The sequence below is a fragment of the Brachyistius frenatus genome, unplaced genomic scaffold, assembly GCF_029030835.1.
Source record: "Brachyistius frenatus isolate BFR_SWC_R1_liver_20210118 unplaced genomic scaffold, ASM2903083v1 Contig_216, whole genome shotgun sequence".
In the NCBI taxonomy this organism is placed as follows: domain Eukaryota; kingdom Metazoa; phylum Chordata; class Actinopteri; family Embiotocidae; genus Brachyistius; species Brachyistius frenatus.
The window spans coordinates 1-24,748 of NW_027210815.1; the positions used below are offsets into that span (position 1 = coordinate 1).

The following is a 24,748-nucleotide window of genomic DNA, read 5'->3' on the forward strand; positions in this document are numbered from 1 at the left end:
GTCGTCTATAATATGATTAAAAAAAAGTCATACTATAGCATGTCGTCTATATGATAAAAAAAGTCACACTATAGCATGTCGTCTATATGATAAAAAAGTCACACTATAACATGTCGTCTAAAATATGATAAAAAAAAGTCATGGAAAATATAATAAGAAGTCGTACTATAGTACGGTGCTAGCTCACTAATGGGGAGTCACAACATTATCTAACGGGAAATAAATTAAAAATAAACGATAAATAAGAGACATAAGCATTAACCGTGTTCATAAAAGGAGAACATATTTATCATATTTTCGACACTACAGTGGGGGGACACGACCCTCCAATAAGGCCGCGGTTACGCCCACGTAAGTGCGTCCCTTTGTCCTCAGTACGTCCCCGCTAAAGGGGAGACCATCATTGGCATCGTGACGGCCAAATCTGGAGACGTCTTCAAGGTGGACTTCGGAGGCAGCGAGCAGGCGTCTCTGTCCTACCTGTCCTTCGAGGGGGCGACCAAGAGGAACAGACCCAACGTCCAGGTGAGACTCCTCCCTCCCTGTGTTAACTCCTCCCTCCCTGTGTTAACTCCTCCCTCCCTCTGTTAACTCCTCCTCCTCTCCGTGTTACCGATACAGGTGGGTGACCTGGTGTTTGCCCAGTTCATCGTAGCCAATAAGGACATGGAGCCGGAGCTGGTGTGTATCGACAGCTCAGGACGAGCCAATGGGATGGGAGTGTTTGGAGGGGGCGGTCTCCTCTTCAGGGTTTCTCTGGGATTGGTTAGAAGGTAACTCACCTGAGGACACGCAGAGTCCCGTCCTGTCCTCTGAGTCCTGTCCTGTCCTCTGAGTCCTGTCCTGTCCCCCCTGTCAGGCTGCTGTCCCCCCTCAGTGAGATCCGGTCCGACCTGGACCAGGTCTTCCCCTGTGAGCTGGTTGTGGGTCTGAACGGTCGTCTGTGGGTGAAGTCCAGCAGCATCCAGCAGACTCTGATCATCTCCAACCTGCTGCAGAGCTGCGACACCATGACAACCGCGCAGAGACGCCAGCTGTTCAGGAGGGTCCAGCAGGGGGTGCTGTAGACCACACATCTGGACACTGACATCACTGCAGGGCGGGGCTACAGGAGCATTCCTCAACAATGACATCACATCAGAGCTGCAGCTGTCAATCAACTTCTTTATTGATTAATTTCTGCTATGTTCTATTGTTATCATCGGTTTGATTATTGATTGATCGATTTCTGTTATTGATCGTTTCTTTTTTGGTTTCTGAGCTTGTTGATTACATGATGAGCCCGTCTCCATGACAACAGAGTGGCTCACTGTGATTGGATATTTGATACCAAACGGAAACTTGTTAAAACGTTTTTGTCATTTTCTAATAAAGTTTTGGAAAAAACTGCAGGCTTCGTTTCAGATTATTATGCTGATCAATCCTGTCTGTGAAATGATGAAACATGAAGACGTTTTCACGATTATTTCTCTTCATTTGTTTGTAAAATGAGTTATTGGTCAATTTTCTGACTCTTGTCAACTGACCTGAGTTCAGGAGGTGGAGTCAGAGTTCAGGAGGTGGAGTCAGAGTTCAGGAGGAGGAGTTAGAGTTCAGTGAGCAGGAAACATGGAAGCACACAAACAGCTGACTCACTGTTGGTTCTCCGTGTTCTGGAGGTTCTTCAGAGGGTTGGTCTTCAGGACTTAATCCTCCTCGACAGAAAACAGACATAAAGAGATGAAGATGAAGCTTGTTGATTGCTGAGCTTCCTGTTATCAATATAAACTAATCAATCATGTTCAATTAGAAGGGACAGACCTGAACCGGACCAGACCCACGAGGTCCAGACTGCTGTTTAGCACAAACGTGGACTCTCAGGAACCTGGACCAGAGGCTGTAGCTCAGTTGGTAGAGTGGGTTGCATACTAATCAGAAGGTTGGTGGTTCGATCCCAGCTCCTCCTGTCCACATGCCTAAGTGTCCTTGAGCAAGACACTGAACCCGAACAAATTGCTCCCGATGGTGTTGTAAGTCGCTTTGGATAAAAGCATCAGCTAAATGAAATGTAAATGTAATAAAAAAAAAAATTAAAACCCTCCTCAATGTCCGACCAGCTCAAGGAGCCTCATGACATCATCAATCAATAGTTTAAACAGCAGATGGCGACTACTATTCACTACTTTTATTTTGAAGTGGCTGACTGATTTATTTAAGGGTCATTCTGCTGTGTTTACATTCTTGTGTCTGTTTACAGATAAACGCATTTACAGATAAACACGTTTACAAATAAACATATTTACAGCTTGGTATAAAACACAGTTTTGGTCTTTGTAGCTAACTTCCTTGTTCACGATAACTACGAGTTTTTACAGAACTTAAAGGCTGAAAGTTCTGAGTGACAGGTGGGCGGAGTCAAAATTGGCAAGCTGCAATCAAGTTTCATTCAGCTGAAACACCCGTTAAACTCATTAAAGAACTTCCTGTGTGCTCTGAGATGTTTACTCTCCACACAAATAAACAAACGGAGTTGAGTTCTTCATCTCTATTTGTCATCATCACATTTACACACTAGATCACTCCAACAGTTCAACATGTTTAACCGGTCTAACCAGGCTGTGTTCCACTGGATTCTCTTTAAGGCACATTTAAAGGTGATTCTGTCACAGACGAAGATTTTTGGTCTGCAAATACAAACAAACAAATAAACAGAGAGATTTCCCTCCAAACATTCAGGATAGAAAACAGCATCATATCACACACACACTTTGTTTCACTCAGACTGGATCAATACCGGTCATCAATGATCCGACGAGCTCGTCCAACAGTCAGGTGACCTCATTCACAGGATCAATAAAGTCTTTGGTTCCACCAGCTCTCATAAGGACAATTAGACACACTCAATCAATCACTAATCAATCAAGATTTACAGCTGCAATCACTAATCAATCAACTGTCCTGATAATCAATTGTTTTTTTCAGTTTGGATTAAAACGAGCAGCTTTGATTGACACCATCAATCAATCAGATGAATCAATAATTAAAGATGATTTTGGTTTAAAGCTGATCAACAGAAACATTGATCACTGATCAATCAATCAGTTGACTTTATCCGACTGAGAGACACCTGAGACTCTCTCTCGCGTTGGGTTTAGACCTGGTCCTGAACTGAAACTGGTTCTGGACCCGGGTCAGACAGGAGTCAGGACCAGTCACTGAGGAAGACCATGAGATGTGGTCAAAGTCTCTGGAAAACAGAGAGTTCCACTCAAAGCACCAGGACCAGGACCAGATCAAAACCCGCCCTGTCAGTTACCCATAATCCCAAGCAGTAAAGCCCCTGTAAAGTGACTGATTTTCAAAATAAAAGGCTCGATGTGTCGCAGCAGCAGTGTCTGACGGAGGCAGCTGATTGGTTACAGCTGACCAATCAGAGACGAGTCCTGGAGGCCCCACAGATAAACAACAACACAAACCGTCAGTTTGTCCGTTTGTGCAAAAACAAGAAGAGTCCAGCAGGTCCCATCAGAACCAGAACTTAAAGCTTCAAGTGTCCGAGGCGTCGCGTGGCTCCACCCCTTCAGGGCTTCCCCACGTCCACCGAGATCTTCGTGAACAGGTCGAACTTCTCCGCGCTCACCACCCGGTAGATCAGAGAGTTGATGCCATCTTTGTGCATGGTCTCTCTGGTGTGGGCGATCCGGTCGAACCTGAAACCAGAACCAGAACCATCAGAACCTCCGACAGCATCCGCAAACTAATCCATTATTAAAAACATGATGTCACAGTGTCGAGACACTTCCTGTTTTACAAAGTTTCACTGCAGGTGAGTCAGCATGTTTTAATAAAACAAATCATTTTAATCCATTTTTTAATTTAAAACAGACCAAAGACAACACAGTTCATCACTGCATGGGCTCAGGAACACTTGTGAAAACCATCGTCTGTGAACACAGTTCATCGCTGCGTCCACAAATGATATTAAAACTCTCCAAAGAAGAAACCAGATAGAAACATGATCCAGAAACACCGCCGCTTTCTCTGGACCGAGATCATTGAAGATGGACTGAGGTGAAGTGGACAACTGTCCTGAGGTCTGACGGATCACAATCTGAGATTCTGTTTGGAAATCATGGACGCTGCATCCTCCAGGTTAAAGAGGAGAGGGACCATCCAGCTTGTTATCAGCTCAGTTCTAAAGCCAGCATCTGTGATGGTACAGGGATGCATTAGTGCACATGGCATGGGTAGCTTGAACATCTGGAAGGAAGCATTAATGCTGAATGATATATTCAGGTTTTGGAGCAACATATGCTGCCATCCAGACAACGTCTCTTTCAGGGAAGGTCTTGTTTATTTCAGCAGAACAACGTCCAACCACATTCTGCACATATTCCAACAGCATGGTTCTCTAGTAGAAGAGTCCGCTGATAAACTGGCCTCCTGCAGTCCAGACCTGTCAATCATTGAAAACAGCTGAAGCATCATGACATGAACAATACAACAAAGGAGACCCTGAACTATTGAGCAGCTGGAATCCTCTATCAGGCAAGAATGGGACCACATTTCACTTTCAAAACTCCAGAAACTGGTCTCCTCAGTTCCTGATTTGAAATGTTGTCTTTGGTCTGTTTTTATTAAATATGAGTTCATAAGATTTAAAAATCATCACAATCGTTCTTTATTTACATTTTAAAGAACGTCAATAATGTTTTATAACACGGTGTAGCTGCAGGTGGGTCAGGTGGGTCAGGTGTAGTGTATGTCGGTACCTCTGAGGGTTGGGCTCGTTCTTCTTGTCCCGGTCGTGGCGGATCATGCGACACTTCCCGACGTCTCCGCTTGGTCTGGAGATGGACATCCCTTTAGACGCCAGCCTGAAACACAGCGGAAGCTGAAAACTGTCCACACGTCCTACTTCCTGTCTGTCTGGTGACATCATGTGACAGGAAACAACGATAATAAAACACATTGTGAACAGGTGTGCAGTCGCCAGGTGAGCTCTACCTGTTGTAGATGTCGTCGTCCTCACCCCCCCAACCCCAGTAGTTGTTGGGGAAACCGTTGATCTTCAGGAAATGCTCCTTACTCATCGAGGACACGCCCCCAAAATACTGGTTATAAGGTAACCTGCAGGACAAAGGACACATCAGGACAGTCTGCTGCAGGTGGAGGACAGGCAGCTGGAGGACAGGCAGCTGGAGGACAGGCATTTGGATCCTCAGAGGCTCTGAACCCTGAGGACACGTCTCGTCCATCAGTCTGATCAATCATCTGTGATATTGTGTGACTGTGTTAAATTGAAGCTCTTATTTTGACAGTGGTTGCGTCCCTTTAATCCTTCATGAAGTTTCTGTCTTTCAGATCAGAAGATAAAAGGAGATCCTGAACATTTCTGTGATTGATTATTGATGTTTGTTTATGAAGTGATCACTTCCTGTCCTACTTTATCGTTTCAGTAGTTAAACTTTTTCTGTTTGACTAAGTTTTTGTAAAACTGTGAACTTGGTTCAGTTTTTGAGGACGAAAACTTGGGACTGACAGGAATTGAAGGGACCTCTTCCTCCTCTCAGGAAACACCTGCAGCGTGTCAACAGGAAACAGGAAGCAGGAAGTGAGGAGCCTTGCCACGGGGTCGTGTTTCTCTTCCTCTGTGGTGTCACTGTCAGCACTTCCTCCCGCCCTGCTGACAGGAAGTGGACCTGACGTGTCTCCGCTACCTCCATCATGTGGAGACGTTTGGCTGCTCCGTGTCTTCAAACAGTGACTCAGCAGAAACTGTCGGGAGGTCACTTCCTGTTTAAATGGACAGTCCTGAGGTCGGATCGACAGATGTTCTGTGACATCACTCTGTCATGTCGTAATTCAGAAACATATTAATAAAGTTTGTATAAAATTTGAAGAGTCCAGGTTCGTCCTGCAGAACTCTGCGATCCTGAAAGCAGCACAAATGAAACAGTGTGATGTCACGAGGAGGGGCGGGCTCACCTGAAGCCGAACTTGTCCATGGACACGGACAGGTGTCGCGGCTGGCTGAAGCACCTGTAGGTGTTGCGGTCGTCCATGGGGATCAGGTCCACGTCGCTGAACACGAAGCAGCCGTAATCGTAGTCCTTCAGGGCCTCGGCGTAGCCAACATTCAGCAGCTTGGCCCGGTTGAAGGTGGCGTCTCCCTCCTGAAGCACACACAGGTGACAGGTGAGGCACGTCAGGGCGGAGCCTCGCACTCCGTCAGGGCGGAGCCTCGCACTCCGTCAGGGCGGAAGTCGCTGCACATTCTATTTGTCAAATTTCTACATTTAATTCTGAAAGAGCAGAGACAGGAAACTGATCTGGCCTTTATTTCAAAATAAGAGTGCACCATCAGTCAGGATGAATAAATCACACACCAGGCTCAGTTGCTCATAACAGGACAGATAGGCTCCTCCTCCTCAGGTTCCTCTGTCAGGTGTGTGAAGCAGTAGACAGACCTGTGGATGCTAGGCAACAAACACCTGCACCGAGCTCTCAGTGTGAAGTGTTTACGAGCTCTAGAAGGACCAACTGCTTCGACACGTTTGTCTCTGGGTTCAGCCTCACCTGGACAGGTGTGCTGCTGTGATGACATCATACATACAATAAAACTAGGGGTGTGTTGGATTTCTTCACCGCTGCAGCCTGAGGTTTCAGCCAGGTCACAGACCGAACCCTGCAGCACTGAACCCTACAGGTGAGTCCAGGTGAGTCTCTACAGACACACCTGAAAGGAAGTGCTGGAACATTCTGTCACAGGGGGCGTCAACATGCTGGAACAGAAACTCTACAGCTGCAGTTCCAGCAGGAAGGTTTAGTCAGAGCACCGACCCCGGCAGAGGAGGAGGAGCCTGGCAGCGAGCTGCTGCTTCATGCAGACACACAGAACAAACTGTCACTCATCTACTTCATGTCTGAAGAGGTTAGTCAGAGAACAGGTGTCTCACCTGAAGCAGAACATGTGACAGGAAACAGAGACAAGTAGAAGCAGGTAGAAAAGAAGAAAGAACCCGTATTACCAGCGTGACCAAGTAGGGGGCGGGTCTCAGCGTCTCCAGCGACCACAGCCATTGGTCAGAAATGCCTGACATGCAGGGAGGAGTGGGGGGGATGGAGGGAATGGGGGGGGGGGCAGTGAGAGAAGCAGTGAGGAAGAACTAAACAAGAAGAGGAGGAGGAAGAACACAAACAAGAGAGAAGAACAACTGAGTCAAAAACAAACAAACAACATATTAACATATAAACAAACACAAACAAACATGTAAACAAACGATATATAAACAAACACACGACATGTAAAACATAAACAAACAAACACAACATAAACAAACAAACACACAACATATAAACAGACATCATGTAAACAACAAAGCAGTCGTAAACGAACACAGTTTTAACTGTCTGGACTTCAAGCAGTTATAAACAAACAAACAAACAAACACAATATATAAACAAACACAAACAAACACACAACATATAAACAGACAACATATAAACAAACAAAGAGCAGTAGTAAACAGGAACACAGTTTTAACTGTGGACTTCAAGCAGTTACACACACACCCCCCCTGGATCCTACGTTTCCCATGATGCATCTGGACAGCCCCGTGCCGGTAGCCCCTCCCCCAGGGTGACCTCATCGTACCTGGTTGATGACATAGACTCCGTAGTCCAGCTGCTGCCTCTGCAGGACCGGGTGCAGGTAGTGCAGCCAGAACTTCAGGTGTTCGTCTCGTTTACGGAACGGAATGATGATGGCCACCTTCTGTAGCGCCTCGCAGTCCACGGGTCGGAACCGCCCACCGGGCCGCACGCTGGGGTTGTCCTTCTTTATTTGCTCAAGACTGACCGGGATGTTGAACTCCACCCGCAGAGGACCCACTGAGAACACACGCAAGAACCTTTATCAGACCCTCCATCAGAACCTCAAAGAACACACACCAGAACCTTTATCAGAACCTCAATCAGAACCTCAGAGAATACACAAGAGAACCTTCATCAGAACCTCAAAGAACACACACCAGAACCTTTATCAGAACCTCCATCAGAACCTCAGAGAATACACAAGAGAACCTTCATCAGAACCTCAAAGAACACACACCAGAACCTTTATCAGAACGGCCATTTGAACCTCAGAAAACACACACCAGAACCTTTATCAAAACCTCAGAGAACACACACCAGAACCTTTATCAAAACCTCCGAGAACACACACCAGAACCTTTATCAGAACCTCCATTTGAACCTCAGAACACAACCAGAACCCTTATCAGAACCTCCGAGAACACACACCAGAACCTTTATCAGAACCTCAGAGAACACACGCCACAACCTTCATCAGAACCTCCATCAGAACCTCAGAGAACACACACCAGAACCTTTATCAGAACCTCAGAGAACACATGCCAGAACCTTCATCAGAACCTCCATCAGAACCTCAGAGAACACACTAGAACCTCCATCAGAACCTCAGAGAACACACACTAGAACTTTTATCAGAACCTCTGACAACATACACTAGAACCTCAGAGAACACACACCAGAACATTCACCAGAACCTCCTCTCAGGCTGCTTCCCGTTTCCTGTGCCGGACAGCAAGTCATCATGAAGCTCGTTACCATCTCTGGTCGGCAGCTTACCGAGCACAGACACTCTATGGAGGTTCAGGGTCCTCTCCATGACAACGACCTCCCGCTGGACTGTAAACACAGCTGTAGGCGTGATGTCCCGCTTACACGTGTCCAACATGTCAGAACACAGAGTTCAGACACAGACAGCTGCAAACATCTGGATCTGTTCCGCATTTAATACTACAGGAACCGACTACAGAGAACATAGAACATACAGAGAACACAGAACATAGAGAACATACAGACACCATCCAGAGAACAGAGAACATAGAGAACATACAGACACCATACAGAGAACATAGAGAACATACAGAGAACACAGAACATAGAGAAAACAGAACACAGAGAACATACAGACACCATACAGAGAATACAGAACATAGAGAACATACAGACACCATACAGAGAACAGAGAACATAGAGAACATACAGAGAACACAGAACACAGAACATAGAGAAAACAGAACATACAGAGAACAGAACACAGAACATAGAGAAAACAGAACATAGAGAACATACAGACACCATACAGAGAATACCAAACATAGAGAACATACAGACACCATACAGAGAACACAGAACATAGAGAAAACAGAACAGAACATACAGACACCATACAGAGAACACAGAACATAGAGAAAACAGAACATAGAGAACATACAGACACCATACAGAGAACATAGACAACATACAGAAAACACAGAACATGGAGAACATACAGAGAACACAGAACATACAGATCTACAACAGACCACATCAGAACCAGCAGGTTCCTGAACCAGAACCAGGTCCAACATCCAGGTTCTTGTCATCTGTCTTCACAGACAAACATGATCACGCCAGGCTGAGATCCTCTTGATGGAAGAACCCGGTTTCCTCCACATGAGAACATGATGAACAAGTCTCAGTTCAGTGAGCCAGAACCAGCTCACTTCCTGTTCCTGTTTCAATGTAAAAGTAAAGACACCACGCTTCACCGAAGGGGGGGGGGGGGGTACTCAGGCTCTGATTGGTTCACGTGTCTCACATCTGGAAAACACAGAAGGAACTACTGAGACTTGGCTCTCCCAGTAGAACCCAGACTGTTCTCCCAGTAGAACCCAGACTTCTAAAGAGTTCTGCAGTACTTCAGTAACTGGACTGGGTCTCATGTGACCCACCGGGACCGGTCTTACCCAGCAGGGGGGACGTCTCCGGGCATTTCTCCAGCTTCTTCTCCGCCTGCGGGGCTGCGGGCTCCTGCAGCCCGGCCACCTCCTTCTTGGGGTCGGCCTGCTTCGGTTCGGTTCTTGGCGGCAGGGCGGTGCTTCTGTCCCGGTTCGGCTGAGTGCTGGTGTTGTGAGACTGCTGGTTCTGGACGAAGGCGAACCGGATGTCCAGGGAGCGGACGTAGAAGACGACAGTGACGGAGATGTGGAGGAAGCAGAGCAGCACCACCAGCTTGCAGGTCCGGTGGAGGAGGTTGAAGTTCCCGGTAGAGTCTCCGGGCATCGTGACCGACGGGCTCCGGGATCAGGTCGTTAAAAACAGCGGAGAGGAAAGTTTCAGGGCTCCTCCGGTTCGGACTGTTAGCTGCTGCCGGGCTCCATCCCCTTCAAGTTGGCAGGAAAGTTTCAAAGTTCTCACCGCAGAGATTCGGTCAGATTTACACGGGAAAAACCCCGGAAAGAAGCCGAACAACCGGACAGAGAGTCGGTGAGAGTCGGAGAGAGTCGGAGAGAGTCGGAGCTCCGTCAGCGTCAGGTAGCAGTTAGCTCAGTTAGCTTCCTGGTCCGCTCGGGTTTACAGTAAGTGACGCTAACTGCTACAGTTAGCAGCGCAGCGGCTCCGAGTCTCTCCGAGTCCTTCAGGTCACCGGCGGAAAGACACGAAAAGGTCCCGCTGCTCAGAGAAGTTGTGACAAAGACTCCGCTGGAAAGTTTAAAGCGTGTTTAACAGAAGATGAAGGTTAGAAGTCACCGAGAGACTCGACAAACTTTCCTGTCGCTGCTTCAGACACCAAACTGTCAAGGTGACGAAATGAGTCGTTACACTTCCGCTCAGGGATTTCAAAATAAAACATAAAAGGCGCAAACTGTCATGTAGACACGATTATTTATTAAACTCTTTTCATAAGCTGATGAACTGTGAAACATGAATCATTATTGAATCTACGATTATTACATCATCACACTACGTTCTCACTTTGATTTCTACTTTATTTACATCATACATCAACTTAGCTTTATTACTATTATTATTTATTTCAGTCAAACATGCAGCACAAAGTGCTTCACAGGCAAAATATTAAACACAAAAATAAGAGCCAAAATAAACAAGAAACTTTATAAAGATTTATAATTTAAAAAAATTCTGGACTATAAAACAATAAACTTAAACATCGATAAATAAAAGTTATAAAGTAACAGAAATAAATACACATTAAATATAATGTTTTTAATAAAAACAATAATCATTATTGTCTTTGCTCTGTCCTCACACCCAGAATAGGGCAGAATCTTTATTTTGAAGGCTAATTCAACAGACTTCCGGAGTGTTTGTGGTAACTCAAGGAAGGGGCGTGGTTGCTGCAGATGTCAATCTGTGACGCCCCTTTATCGTCCACAGCTGATCAATCATTGATTACTGTTTATTAATCATTGATAAGTGTTTGATCAGCGCTGATTTAGTCAGCTCAGTCTGACGTCGCATCTGGATTAAACCGTCACTGACATTAAAATGAAAACAAAATAAATTAGAGAAAACGAAAACAATAGTGATGTAAACAGTAAAATAACAATAAAATAATCATGTTTTCACCACTGAACAGTCTGCATCACGTGACCAACGATCCTGACCAGGAGGGAAGTTTGAGGCGCCCCCATGTGGCGAAAAGATGAAAATACAGCCAACAGCTGACCTGTTAGTCAAACTTTATTTTTATTTTTTCAGTTGTTGTTTTTTTTATCTGGGTGTTTATTTTATGTTTTATATGTTTTTATTTTCTTTGTTCTTATTTCTATATTTCTTTTCTGGAGCTTTTTCTCAACGTGGACAAATTTTGTAAGATTTCCTTCTTTTTTTTCTGTATTTCTTTTTCTCATTTTCTCTTTTTGTCAGTTTCATTTTATTTTCTATTATTTCTGTGTTTTTGTTTTAGTTCTTACACCGAAAAGTATTGTCTAATTTTATAGGCTTTGATTTTCCAATTGCATTTTTATTTGATCATTTCTTATCATTCTTTTTTTTCTTATTGGTTTATCTTTTATTGATTATTTATTTTATGTTTATTTATAATTTTTCCCTTTTATTTGTTATTGTTCTATTTCGTTTTTCTTAATGTATTATTAGTATTATTTTTTTTATGATTTCTTTACTGTTATTTTATTTCTGCATGTTTTTTTCCCAAGTAGCTGCAGGTTTCAGATTCTCACCTTCCTGAATGTGACGTCAGTTTTTACTATTGCTACACCTCAATGATCAACTGGAATGATTCCAATGACTTTATTGACTGTTGATTATATATATTACATTATCTTTGATTGCATTTACAGTCTGTACACTTGAATTTAATTAAAAATAGACCAAAGACAACATATCAAATGTTGAAACTGAGAAATCTTTTTGTTTTATGAAAAACATCTGCTCATTTTAAATCTGATGTCAGCAACACGTCTCTATAAAATTGTTCCAGGATCATGTTCACCACTGAGCTGCATCAACTCTTCTTTTAATAACACTCTGGAAACGTTGGGGAACTGAGGAGACCAGTTTCTGGAGTTTTGAAAGTGAAATGTGGTCCCATTCTTGCCTGATAGAGGATTTCAGCTCGGTCTCCTTTGTTGTATTTTTCATGTCATGATGCTCCAGATGTTTTCAATGATTGACAGGTCTGGACTGCAGGAGGCCAGTTTATCAGCAGACACTTCTACTAGAGAACCATGCTGGTGGAATACGTGCAGAATGTGGTTGGACGTTGTTCTGCTGAAATAAACAAGACCTTCCCTGAAAGAGACGTTGTCTGGATGGCAGCATATGTTGCTCCAAAACCTGAATATATCATTCAGCATTAATGCTTCCTTCCAGATGTCCAAGCTACCCATGCCATGTGCACTAATGCATCCCTGTACCATCACAGATGCTGGCTTTAGAACTGAGCTGATAACAAGCTGGATGGTCCCTCTCCTCTTTAACCTGGAGGATGCAGCGTCCATGATTTCCAAACAGAATCTCAGATTGTGATCCATCAGACCTCAGGACAGTTGTCCACTTCACCTCAGTCCATCTTCAATGATCTCGGTCCAGAGAAGGCGGCGGTGTTTCTGGATCATGTTTCTATCTGGTTTCTTCTTTGGAGAGTTTTAACATCATTTGTGGACGCAGCGATGAACTGTGTTCACAGACGATGGTTTTCACAAGTGTTCCTGAGCCCATGCAGTGATTTCCACTCCAGAATAGTGTGTTTTTAATGCAGTGCTGCCTGAGGGCCCGAAGATCACCACCATCCAATATTGGTTTCCAGCCTTGTCCCTTGTGTTCATTGATTTTTCCAGATTCTCTGAATCTTTTAATGATATTATGAACCGTAGACGATGAAATCCACTAATTCTTTGTAGTTTTACGTTGAGGAACATTATTCTTAGATTGTTGAACTATTTTCCCAAACAGTCTTTCAGAGTGGTGAACCTCTCCCCATCTTCACTGATGAGAGACTCCGCCTCTCTGAAATCATCTTTTATACCTGATCATGTTACTGATCTGTTGCCATGGTAACCTGATTAGTTCTGAGATGTTCCACTTTTTTTTTTTTTTTATCTTTACACAACTTTTCCATCTTTAGTTGATCCTGTCACAACTTTTTAGAGATGTGTTGCTGCTATCAAATTCAACATGAGAATATATTTGTCATGAAACAATAACATGTCTCAGTTTCAACATATGATATGCTGTTTTTGGACAATTTTACATTAAATGAGTTTATGTGATTTAATAATCATCACTTTCTGTTGTTATTTATCTGTTTTTTCCTGAAACGGTTGTATTATTGATTTAATTCATTGTAATAACTATTGATTGTAATAACTTTTCTCGCTTCACTCGTGGAGCTCCAGCTCAGCAGCAGCGACGTGCTGACGTCACAGCTGTACGTCGCTGTGGAGGAATGTGCGGAAACTTCTGTCCACTTTTCTCTCTGCGCTGTTCGTCGAAGAAAAACCTCTAAATCTGGAAAAAAGCCTCTGAAAGTGGAGTAAAGTTCGTGTGAGAGGAGTCGGTGAGTGGCCGGGCCGCCGGGTGGAGGGTGGCCGGCGCAGGGAGCTGCTGCTGCGGGGTTTTCTCTCAGAGTCGCGGCTCAAAAGTTGCTGTTAGTTTGAGGAAAATGGAGGCGGTGAGGTGGAGAAGAAGGCGCTGTCCGGGGCTGATCAGGACCATGGCTAACACTCCGACCCTCCACCGCCTCCTCTTCACCGCCTGGACACAGATGTTAAAGCCGCCGTAAATCTCCGCACCGACCCCGAACACCGCACACGAAAAGCCGCAGTTTGATTCGACTCGTGCGCTTCCGCAACGAAGTTTAGAGAAAGTCCTGAAATGGTCGCTGCAAATCAGAGCAGCTGGGATCAGATCCCGGTCCGGCGTGAACACCCGGTCCCGGTGTGACCCGACCTCACCCACACACGGCTTCGATCCGGATTAAACACTCTCACGCTACATTCTCACTTTCTAATCCCGAATTAATTCGGGATTAGAAAGTTTCACCTCCTGTTCGCGTTAAAGGGACCTTTATTCTTCCTAAAGACCTAAACTAACTTTTTAGCTTAATGGAACCAAACTTCCGCTCAGATTTCAGACTGACTGAGAATTTTCTGCTGCGGTAGTTTTTATAAAGTTTACATTTAGCTAACAAAGTGTTTATAAAGAAGTCTGTTAAAGTTGGTGTTTTCCAGACGGACTTCTGAACGTGTTTCTACGTCCGTGTCGCTGTCGACGAGTTGTGGTGCTGTTTCAAAATGGCCGACAGTGTGTTGGATCGTTGTCCCGTCGGGTCGGTTCGGTTCCGTTCACCGGAACCTGCAACCGGTTTCACTTCAGATCACTTCTCAGAAACAGGAAACTGTTCTACAAGTTTTGATCGGTTTGAAGTGACGTCATAAATCCGTCATCAATTCGTTCATCTGCTTTCATTAAATTCTGTCCGGAAGTTTGAAAAACTGAAATCAGAACAAAAGAGTTTATCTCCAAAAAACTGATATAAATAAATAAATAAGAACTATAAAAAGTGTCTGTTTACCTCCGGTTGTTTACCTCCGGTTGTTTACCTCCAGTTTCCCCCCTGCTGACATCATCATGGCCGCTCAGACAGTCTTCTCGGTGGAGATGTTTCCTGTGGGTGTGTCCCTGGTGGAGGACGGACAGAGTCTGAGTGACGTCTCCAGGGAGACGCTGCCGGCCCCTCAGCTGGTGATGCTGGCCAACGTGGCGGCGGTGACGGCGGCGGAGGGCGGCGACGGCAGCGTGGCGGACGAGAAGGAGATGATGGAGCTGAAGACGGTGGGATGCAGCTACTCAGATAGTGAGGACGAGAGCATCATCAGGTGAGGTTGGAGGGGGAGGCGCGGCAGCACCTTAATGACTCACCTGTCGCTGTCTCCACCTGTCGCTGTCTCCACTTGTCGCTGTCTCCACCTGTCGCTGTCTCACCTGTCGCTGTCTCACCTGTCTGCTCAGGTATAGCTACGACAACCAGAACCATCGGGAGGTGTGCATCATCGAGTACCCCGAGTCTCCGGGCCCCGGCATCAACACCGTGGTCGTAGGAAACGATGGCGAGGAAGACGAGGACGGGGACGCGGCCGAGGACCTGTCCCGCCGGCCGCAGCCCCGCCCCTCCACACCTCCACAGGGCGGCAAACGCAAAGACGGCCCCTCCCCCGCCGCCTCGGAGAGCGTGAAGAAGAAGAAGCCGTTCCACTGTAAGCCGTGTCACTTCCAGGCCCAGAACGAGCAGGAGTTCGTGGAGCACCTCGGAACACACAGCGTCAGCAAGATGGTGGTGGTGAACCGCGTGGAGGGGCGGAGCAAAGCCAAGGAGGCGGAGACACTCGAGTCACCGCCGGGAGCAGGCGGGGAGGCGGAGAGTGGCAGGAAGGCGGCGGCCACAGGTGACATCAAAGGACTGATCAGGTGTGAGCGGTGCGGTTACAACACCAACCGATACGACCACTACATCGCTCACCTGAAGCACCACAGCAAGGAGGGGGAGGACCACAGGTAAGAACACCTGAGACACACCCAAGATCAGGATACTGCAGCTGTGAGGACAGGTGAGGACAGGTGAAGACAGGTGAAGACAGGTGAGGTTGGTGACTGACACACACAGATTTAGAGGAGGAACTGAGACATGGAAAACATTAACACACAACAACAAATAAATAAACAAACGTATGTGTATATTAAACGTGTGTGTGTGTGTGTGTGTGTGTGTGTGTGTGTGTGCAGGGTGTTTAAGTGTACCTTGTGTCCCTACACCACGGTCAGTCAGTACCACTGGAGGAAACACCTGAGGAACCACTTCCCCAGTAAACTGCACACCTGCAGTCAGTGTTCCTACTTCTCTGACCGGAAGAGTAACTACATCCAACACATCCGGACACACACAGGTGGGAGGAGCCTGCTCACCTGTCTACCTCTGTCCGTCTGTGTCTGTCTCCAGTCTCAGGTTAGATGTCTGTCCCTCATGTTGTCTCCTGTCCTCCAGGTGTCCGTCCCTTCCAGTGTCTGTACTGCGACTACTCCAGCTCACAGAAGACACACCTGACGCGCCACATGAGGACGCACTCAGGTCAGTGACACACCTGCAGGCTAATAGACGAGGGATCTACTGATCACGTGATCTACTGGGGTCATGTAACGTGACACTCAGGACTCGGGGATGGGTGAGATTGACGGTCCTCAGACTGAGTTCTGGTCCATCTGTGTTCTCTGACTCACTGTGGATGTTTTCTCTCTCTGAAGCCGTCGATGTCGGACCAACACGGTAACCTGATGATCAGCTGACTTCCTGTTGTGTGTGTGTGACATCAGATCAGCCTGAGGACTCACCTGTACCTGTGAGACTCACCTGTACCTGTGAGACTCACCTGTACCTGTGAGACAGGTGAGCTGTTCAGGCTGATCTGCTCTGCTGTGAACGATCTCCTGCATGAACAAACAAACTGAGTCTGACTGAGTTCAAACAATTTAAGATGTCTGACTGTGAATCAGCTGTTCTGTGGCAGTAAACCAAATAATAAGTTCAGAGTGTTCCTGAACACAGCACGGTGTTGCACACAGAGCAGCAGGATCAATAACCTTCATGAGGAAGTATTCAGAGTTATTGACCACGTTAACGTGACCACTGGTACGTCAACATGTGCGATGTCACCGTGTTCCTGAGCCCACGCAGTGATTTCCTGATTGGTCACAAAACTTTGTAGAATTCAGGTGCTGATGATGATCAATAACTCTGAATATTGATCCCGTGTGCATCACTGTGCTGCGTTCAGGAACCCTCTCTGAACTTCTTAATGGACAGTCGTACGACAGCAGGCGGAGCATGTGAACGTGTCATCGGCAGGAAACAGGAAGCAGGAAGCACCTGTGAGCGCCAGTCAGACTCACCTGCTGCATGAAACCCTTACGTGTGTCCTCGGTCGTCTGCGACGTCATAACACGTCTCTCCTTCCTGTGTGCAGGCGAGCGTCCTTTCAAGTGCGAGAGCTGCACCTACCTGGCGGCCAATCAGCACGAGGTGACTCGGCATGCCCGGCAGGTCCACAACGGCCCCAAACCGCTGTCCTGCCCGTACTGTGAGTACAAGACCGCCGACCGCAGCAACTTCAAGAAGCATGTGGAGCTGCACCTGAAACCGCGACAGTTCCTCTGTCCGCTCTGCAAGTACGCCGCCTCCAAGAAATGCAACCTGCAGTACCACATCAAGTCCCGGCACTCCGGCTGCAGTGTCGCCGTAGATGTCTCCAAGGTCAAACTGCGCGTCAAGAAAGGCGGTCCGGACGGCGCCGAGGACGACGCAGACTGCAAAGAGAACAAGTTTGACAACTCATCCAGCGTCGAGGAGGACTTTGACGTGGACGACGGAAACGAGGACTCGAGTCCGATCAATCTGTCGATCAGGAGGAGCGGCCAGCTGGAGCACGCCGACGCTCCCGACAAGACTGCCAAGAAATCTGCCGTCGCTGCTGAGAAACCAGCGAAGGCGAAGGACCGAGTGGAACCGGAGAAAAAGATTACGACGAGGACGAAGAAGGTCACAGAGAGTCCTGCGGAGACCGCAACTGGTAAAGAAGTCCAGACCCAGACCACCACGCCGCCAGTCAACTCAGACCACAAGGCAAAGAGACGAGTCAAGAAGCTTCCCGTCCAGAACCGAGCTGAAGAACCCAAATCCCAAAGAGAACAAACCGACCTGGAGAAACCCGACCAACAGAGACCAGAGGAGGTGAAGTCGGCGAGGCAGAGAGCAGACAAGGAGAAAGGACATCAGAAGAACGACAGTGGCGGGAAGGAGAACAAGAACCTCGGCAAGGCCAGGAAGTCTGGATCCAAGAAGTCAGAGAAAACTACCGAAGACGCTCCGCAGAAACCCGACGGTCCCGACAAACGTCAGAAGGAAAAGGTGGTGAAGGCCACCAAGAGGAAGGCGGTGGAGGCTTTGGATCTGTCCAAGAAGTCCTCGTCGGAGACTCCATCCAAGACCCGGCGGATGAAAACCACAAGTGCTGAGAAGCTGCAGTCGAAACCAGAAGACACCAACAAGTCCGGTCCAACTGCCACGCCTTCAAAGAAGAAGACCAGGAACTCCTACAAGAAAGCCACGGGCCTTCAGCTGACCGCCAACTCAGCCAAAGACGAGGCGACTGCAGTCATCAGTCTGTCGCCAGAAGGTCCCGCCGCTGCCCCGAAGACCTCCCCGGACGGAACGACTCCCACCGAGCCCGAGAAGACTCCCAACAAACCCTCAGACGAGACGGACGCGTCGCCCACCTCCAGCTCAGGGGAGGACACGCCTCCTCCAGCCAAGGACCAGCCGGCGTCGACCTTCCTCAAGCCCGCATCGCCGCCTTCTCTGGCGCTTCCAGGGCAGCGGACCAAACCGGCCGACGGCGAGGACGACGAGGGTATCCACAGCAGCCACGAAGGAGGAAGTGACATCAGCGACAGCGCCTCCGAGGGCAGCGACGACTCGGGCCTCAACGGGACCGGCGCCGGGTCGGGTAAGATGGCCAACGACCCCGAAACGCCCACCGACGAGATCCCGGCGCCGACGCAGCTCAAGAATCACATGTGCATCTTCTGCGACCGCACGTTCCCGCTGGAGGCGGAGTACCGGCGCCACCTGAACCGCCACCTAGTCAACGTCTACTACATGGACCGCACCGCCGCCGCACAGAACTGAGCAGCTGTCGCCACGGCAACGCCTCTGCGAACGGACAGTGTCCCGGTCAGCTCGCCATCAGCTGTGTCTTTATGGCTGTAGATATGAACTGAAAACATCCGGAGACCTGCAGAGGACTCGTCGAATTCGTCCGGCCTCTCAGGGGCCTTCGTCAGAACTTTAACCCGGTCCAATCCTGGACGTCTCAATAAGTCGTGCAATAATTTAGTGGAGACGCCAGAATGACTTCCTGTTTCCTGAGTGGGTGGTCCTTCACCATGAAATAAAGATGTGTAGATTTACTGTATGTCCCTCTGACAGAATGTGTTGCCATGGCAGCAGGTGATGCTGAGACACTGGAGGTGGTGTGATGAAGCGACCGATCAATACGACACCACCTCCACCATCTCTGTGACATCAGACAGGAAGCAGGAAGCAACCAAGTTCCTGTCTGATGTCAGCAGGTTCATTAACAGCACGTTGACCTTTAACCTTTGACCTGTTTTTTAAATAAAAATTTCAAACTGAACATTTTGATGTTTGTCTCATTTCAGCAATCAATAATCAATCAGCTGATCAACACCTGGAGATTTATTTAAAGTCACAGACAACAAAGAAGATTATTGATCGATCAGCTGATCAATATCAGTCAGTTTAAATGTTCCACACAGAACCAGAACTAGAGCCAGAACCACAGATCCAAACAGGAAGCGGTCTGATCGATCAGCTGATTAACTGATTGACACGAGTTCAAACATCACTGAGGTCACGGGTCCGTTTACAGAGGTGGGGTTAGAGGACGGTGAGGAACAGCCTGCAGCATCCAATCAACAGTCAGACGGCAGAGACGGGAAGTAGAGATGGCTCTTCCTCCCCATCAGGTCACTTCCTGTTCTTCTTCTGGTTCACCTGAATCCGCTCGGCTCCGCGTGCCGACAGACCGCCGTCCAGAAGCCCCGCCCTCCTGTGAGGTCTGTAGGCAGAGGACTTTCTGATCCGTCCTCCTTTCAGAGACACAACGTGAGGAAGCAGCGGAGGACACCGGAGACAGACACCTGCAGACGGAGGACGGTGGACACGCAACAGGACCTGGTCCCCCTCCCCCGCCGTCACCGCCACCCAACCTGAGACAGACAGGTCACAGACAGACAGGTGTGAGACAGAGAGACAGACAGGTGAAACAGAGACACAGGTGAGAGGCAGACAGGTGCGTGTACCTGCAGAGGACAGTGTGATGTCAGCAGCAGCCTCCAGGTGTCCTCGACCTTCCAACAGGAAGTCCTGAGGAACCAACGATGGAAAATACTTCATCCTCTCAGAACCTCCTGAAGGAACCTGAACACAACACGGGGACACAGAGACAGTGACAGTAGTGTTACAACACTGAAGGACTGCCGAGACATGCAGACAGCAGCCTCTGGTCATATGTTCATGTGACTATGTGTTCATATGTTCATGTGACCATGTGTTCATATGTTCATGTGACCATATGTTCATGTGACCATGTGTTCATGTGTTCATATGTTCATGTGTTCATGTGACCATGTGTTCATATGTTCATGTGACCATGTGTTCATATGACCATGTGTTCATGTGACCATGTGTTCATATGTTCATGTCACCATGTGTTCATATGACCATGTGTTCATGTGACCATGTGTTCATATGACCATATGTTCATGTGACCATGTGTTCATGTGACCATGTGTTCATGTGACCATGTGTTCATATGTTCATGTCACCATGTGTTCATATGACCATGTGTTCATGTGTTCATATGTTCATGTGTTCATGTGACCATGTGTTCATATGTTCATGTGACCATGTGTTCATATGTTCATGTCACCATGTGTTCATATGTTCATGTGACCATGTGTTCATGTGACCATGTGACCATGTGTTCACGTGACCATGTGTTCATGTGACCATGTGACCATGTTACTCACCCCTAGTAGGGCGTGGCCTGCGTGTTTCTGGTAAACAGCAGCAGCTTTCTCTGAACTGGTGATGTGAATCGGAACCCGACCAGAAACCAGAACAGAGAACCAGCAGGACTTCTGACCCTGAAGAGGACAATCAATAAATCTCTGATCAATACATATCTGATCAATAACCTGATATGATATAACCTGTATTGATCAGTGATGTAGTGATCGGTCTGTTCCGACCTGCAGGACGTCGATCCTGAACAGTCCTCCCACCAACACACTCAGACCCGACTTCAACACAAATGTCCTCGGAACCATCGCCTGGGTCGGAACCACTGACATCACTTCCTGTTCAGTCAGCAGCTGGAGGACCTGAGGGACAGACAGACAGAGAGAGAGATAGACAGAGAAGATAAGGGGGTTTAAAGGTGATGATGATGAAGGTGATGATGATGAAGATGATGATGTCGTCTCACATCGGTCTCCTTCATGATTCCTGGAGTATCAAACAACCAGTGGGCGTCTTTCAGCTCGTTGTGGGTCAGCTGGTCCATGGAGCTGCTGGAGGCTGGGGTCAGAGGTCACACAGGGTCAGACAGGTCAGAGGTCACTCTCTGATGGTTATCGTTCTATAAAGTCGATCATTCCAATCATTAATAAAATCAATAACTGAAACAAACAAACAATGAAACTACTTTGTGTCTGAATCTGGAGTCGATGACATCACTGCTCCCTCGTCCAATCAGATCTCACCTGCCGTCGCTGTGTCTCCGTCTTCGTTTTCTCCAAACGCCAAACTGTCGGGATCAAACTGGATCTCAGTCCGTCCGGTCCCGTCGGTCTGGAACGTTCTACCAACCCGACCTGAGCAGGTGGACAGGTGAGTAAACAGGAAGTGACCCTCCCCCCGCCTCCCCCCTTTCTTCCCCACTTACCCACTAAGTATCCGTGCCGGCTGAAGAGCTGCAGCCGCCGCAGCTCGTCCTGCGACAGCTCGCTCTCCGTCTGCTGTGCCGCAGACTGCAGGCGCTGCCGGCGCCGGAACATCCGGAATGGAGTCGGGTTGATGATGGGGAACTTCAGCAGGTTCAGAGTGGTCCCTGAATGCACCGCGGCACAGAGGATAACAGGAGACATGAAGCAGGTCAGAGGACAAAGGAGGGACACTTTGATTTACATCGTTATTTATTGAACGGTGAAATAAATAAATAACTGTGTTTGTTTATGTTTAAACTTCCTGGATGTGTTCAGGTGTGTTTGTTTATGTTTGTTTGTGTTTGTTTTCAGGTTCCAAAAACCTTCAGCTGTGTTAATGTAAACCTTCTTAAATTGGATGAAAGGTGAATGGAGTCTGGTGCTGACCGGGCCAGGGTGAGATGGTGGCCCGGTGGATGCGGTCCGATGCGCGGGTCTTGCAATAGTCGGACTCCAGCAGCGTGTTGAACAGGGTGGACTTGCCGGCGTTGGCGCTGCCCACCAGGTACACGTCTCCTTTGTAGCTCCAGGACCGCTGCAGGCTGGAGATCAGCGCCTCCACGCCGTAGCCGGTCTTGGCGCTGATTAGATGGACGTCGGTCACCTGAGCGCCGAAGCCGGCGTCCCGGCAGTACTGAGAGAGCCGGCACCGGATCCGCTGCAGGTAGTTGGGCGAGTCGCCGGGCAGTAGGTCGATCTTGTTGCCGAGGACGACGATGTGCTTGTTGGCGCCCACCAGGTCGGGCAGGTCGGGGACGATGGAGTCGGGCAGGTCCAGTAGGTCCACGACGAGCAGCACCAGAGCCTTGAGGGGCCGGACCTGCCGCACCACGGCCCGGTACTGGTCCCTGGACAGCTGCAGGTTCAGGGCCTTGTGGTGGTGGGTGAGCAGGTGGCAGCGCTGGCAGGTAGCTCCGCCCAGTCGCCCCTCCTGCTGCAGCACCTTGAACTTCTCGCTGGGCAGGTATCCGGGCACGACGGCGGCGCTGCAGTGCAGCACGGCGCCGCAGCCCGAGCAGCCGGTGTCGCTGACCGGCTCGTCCACGTCGGCGCTGCCGAAGATCTTGTGCTCGCCTTTCTGCGCCTTGTTCTTCTTCTTCTTGGTTGCTGCGGCGACGAGGCTCTCGTCCAGCGGGAAGTCCACGTCCTGGAACCGGATGTCTGGCTCCGCCACCTGCAGGGCTCCGCCCCTCAACACCTGCAGCTGGCGCTCCAGAGACCTCAGCTGTTTCTGAGGGGAGACTGGATCATCAGAACCAGGACCGGGACCAGTAGAGGAGGAGGGGACACTCAGCTGACAGAGGAGGTCTTTCTCCTCCTGGCGGGGGTCCTCCTCTGGATCTGAACCAGGGGAGAGGAAGAAGAACTTGTGATGGTACTACAGTCTCACCTGTAACCAGGCAACAGTGCAGCTGGGTTGTACAGATGGATGCTGATCAGAACCAGTACCAAAGAGTGATGTGGGCGGATCATTCACGTCACTAGTGACACACACACACACACACACACACACACACACACACACAATAAAAACTGTCAAAGAAAAAGTTTGATGATGTTTGATGTTTTTACAAAAAAACCAACAGAACCCGTCATCAGTGTTTGATCAATAACCAGAACCAGTAATATCTTATCAATATATAAAATATATTCATTCCTGATCCTCACTGACTGGAAACAAACTTTCAGCCACAATATGAAGATCAAATAATCTTTCATGTTTTTAGTTTTGGACCAAATCATGCGTGCGCTCTGTCAAGTATCGAAAATATCATCAAGTATCGTAAGCATCGCCAAGTAACCATCGTCATCCTTCATGTTTAAAGCTGCACGAGGATAACCGGTTCCACCGGTCTCACCTGTACAGTCCAGGAACACGAACTGCTCATCCAGGTTCGGGTCCACGGTGCAGGTCCAGACTTCGCTCCGGGTCAGACTGCGTGCCGCAGCGGTCTGTGAGCGCCGCGGCGGTGGCGGCGCTCCGGCAGGGACGCGGCGGGCGTCAGAACAAACGCTCCTCCACACCTGGCGGCGGACGCTCACCAGCAGCACCTTCAGCATGCTGACGGCCGCGCGCACTCCCGAACACACCGAACTTTTCTGAACTTCGACCGCACGAGACCCGCTCACACACACGGGCTACTTCCTTAAAGGATGTGACGTAAAAGTCGTCACATCATTATTCCGGTGGAAAAAATATTTTATTCAATGACGTAAATTGAACAAGGCGCATGGGTACATGTACAGGATCAATAGGAAATGGTAATGATCATAAATTGTTAGAAAATGATCGAGGAGTAAAAACTTTACAAGTTTTAAACATCGTGACGTCACAACTCTTCCATCTGAAACAGGAGGGCTCACTCTGCAGCAAACTCAGGAACCACACAACTATCTGTGTGCGTCTGATCTGTCCGTCAGGTTCTGATTATTGATTCGTAAATTCACAGCTTTTCTTTATTTTTCTTCGTTGAATCAAACGAGCTGTTTCATAAGAATCTGTTATAATATTGATTTATATTTATGATTGACTTATTGATTCATATTGATTTATTATTGAGTTATATTTATTTATTATTTATTTATCACTGATTTGATGAAGAACATATTGATCACTTTGTTCGGATTTAGTCAGAACAACAGCAGCGATTCTGTTCTTTTAATATGAAACAACTTTAAAACTATTTCATTTTAATTTTTCTCCAGTTATTAAAGTTCATCTGAGCAGAAACAACGTCACAGATTGAAAAGATAAACTCACGTAGACGTGAAGACAGAACAGACAACATGTTTTCCTCAGAGTGACTCCTCT

General features: G+C 47.8%; 4 protein-coding genes across 6 annotated transcripts; 2 read left to right on the forward strand and 2 right to left on the reverse strand.

Annotated features, from left to right (window-relative positions):
- Positions 1-356: 356 nt before the first annotated feature.
- Positions 357-1,678, forward strand: LOC138633338 (exosome complex component RRP40-like; the record flags this gene model as incomplete). Its single annotated transcript, XM_069719508.1, has 3 exons — positions 357-525; positions 622-773; positions 860-1,678. Coding segments are annotated over 3 exons (529 nt in total), but the record flags the coding sequence as incomplete, so codon positions are not given.
- A 471-nt stretch (positions 1,679-2,149) lies between these two features.
- b4galt1l (DP-Gal:betaGlcNAc beta 1,4- galactosyltransferase, polypeptide 1, like) lies at positions 2,150-10,627 on the reverse strand. 3 transcript variants are annotated; one of them, XM_069719537.1, is made up of 7 exons: positions 9,798-10,627; positions 7,637-7,872; positions 7,011-7,148; positions 5,968-6,155; positions 4,987-5,109; positions 4,752-4,856; positions 2,150-3,689 (listed from the first exon to the last, which is right to left on the reverse strand). In XM_069719537.1, the coding sequence occupies exons 1-7, from the start codon at positions 10,111-10,113 to the stop codon at positions 3,560-3,562; spliced, it is 1,236 nt and encodes a 411-aa protein (XP_069575638.1). In that variant the 5' UTR covers positions 10,114-10,627; the 3' UTR covers positions 2,150-3,559. The 3 variants fall into 3 exon arrangements, with proteins under 3 accessions (XP_069575638.1, XP_069575640.1, XP_069575639.1); XM_069719539.1 differs by lacking the exon at positions 9,798-10,627 and adding an exon at positions 8,632-9,598; XM_069719538.1 differs by lacking the exon at positions 7,011-7,148.
- Positions 10,628-13,753: 3,126 nt separating this feature from the next.
- Positions 13,754-19,235, forward strand: rest (RE1-silencing transcription factor). The gene is made up of 6 exons (XM_069719509.1): positions 13,754-13,873; positions 14,925-15,194; positions 15,328-15,870; positions 16,099-16,259; positions 16,358-16,441; positions 17,334-19,235. Exons 2-6 carry the CDS (start codon positions 14,947-14,949, stop codon positions 19,052-19,054), a joined length of 2,757 nt encoding a protein of 918 aa, XP_069575610.1. The 5' UTR covers positions 13,754-13,873; positions 14,925-14,946; the 3' UTR covers positions 19,055-19,235.
- Positions 19,236-19,606: 371 nt separating this feature from the next.
- Positions 19,607-24,133, reverse strand: noa1 (nitric oxide associated 1). Its single transcript, XM_069719544.1, has 9 exons — positions 23,796-24,133; positions 22,324-23,277; positions 21,897-22,061; positions 21,715-21,825; positions 21,438-21,529; positions 21,202-21,333; positions 20,980-21,096; positions 20,251-20,368; positions 19,607-20,157 (listed from the first exon to the last, which is right to left on the reverse strand). The coding sequence occupies exons 1-9, from the start codon at positions 23,995-23,997 to the stop codon at positions 19,916-19,918; spliced, it is 2,133 nt and encodes a 710-aa protein (XP_069575645.1). The 5' UTR covers positions 23,998-24,133; the 3' UTR covers positions 19,607-19,915.
- Between the last annotated feature and the right edge of the window lie 615 nt (positions 24,134-24,748).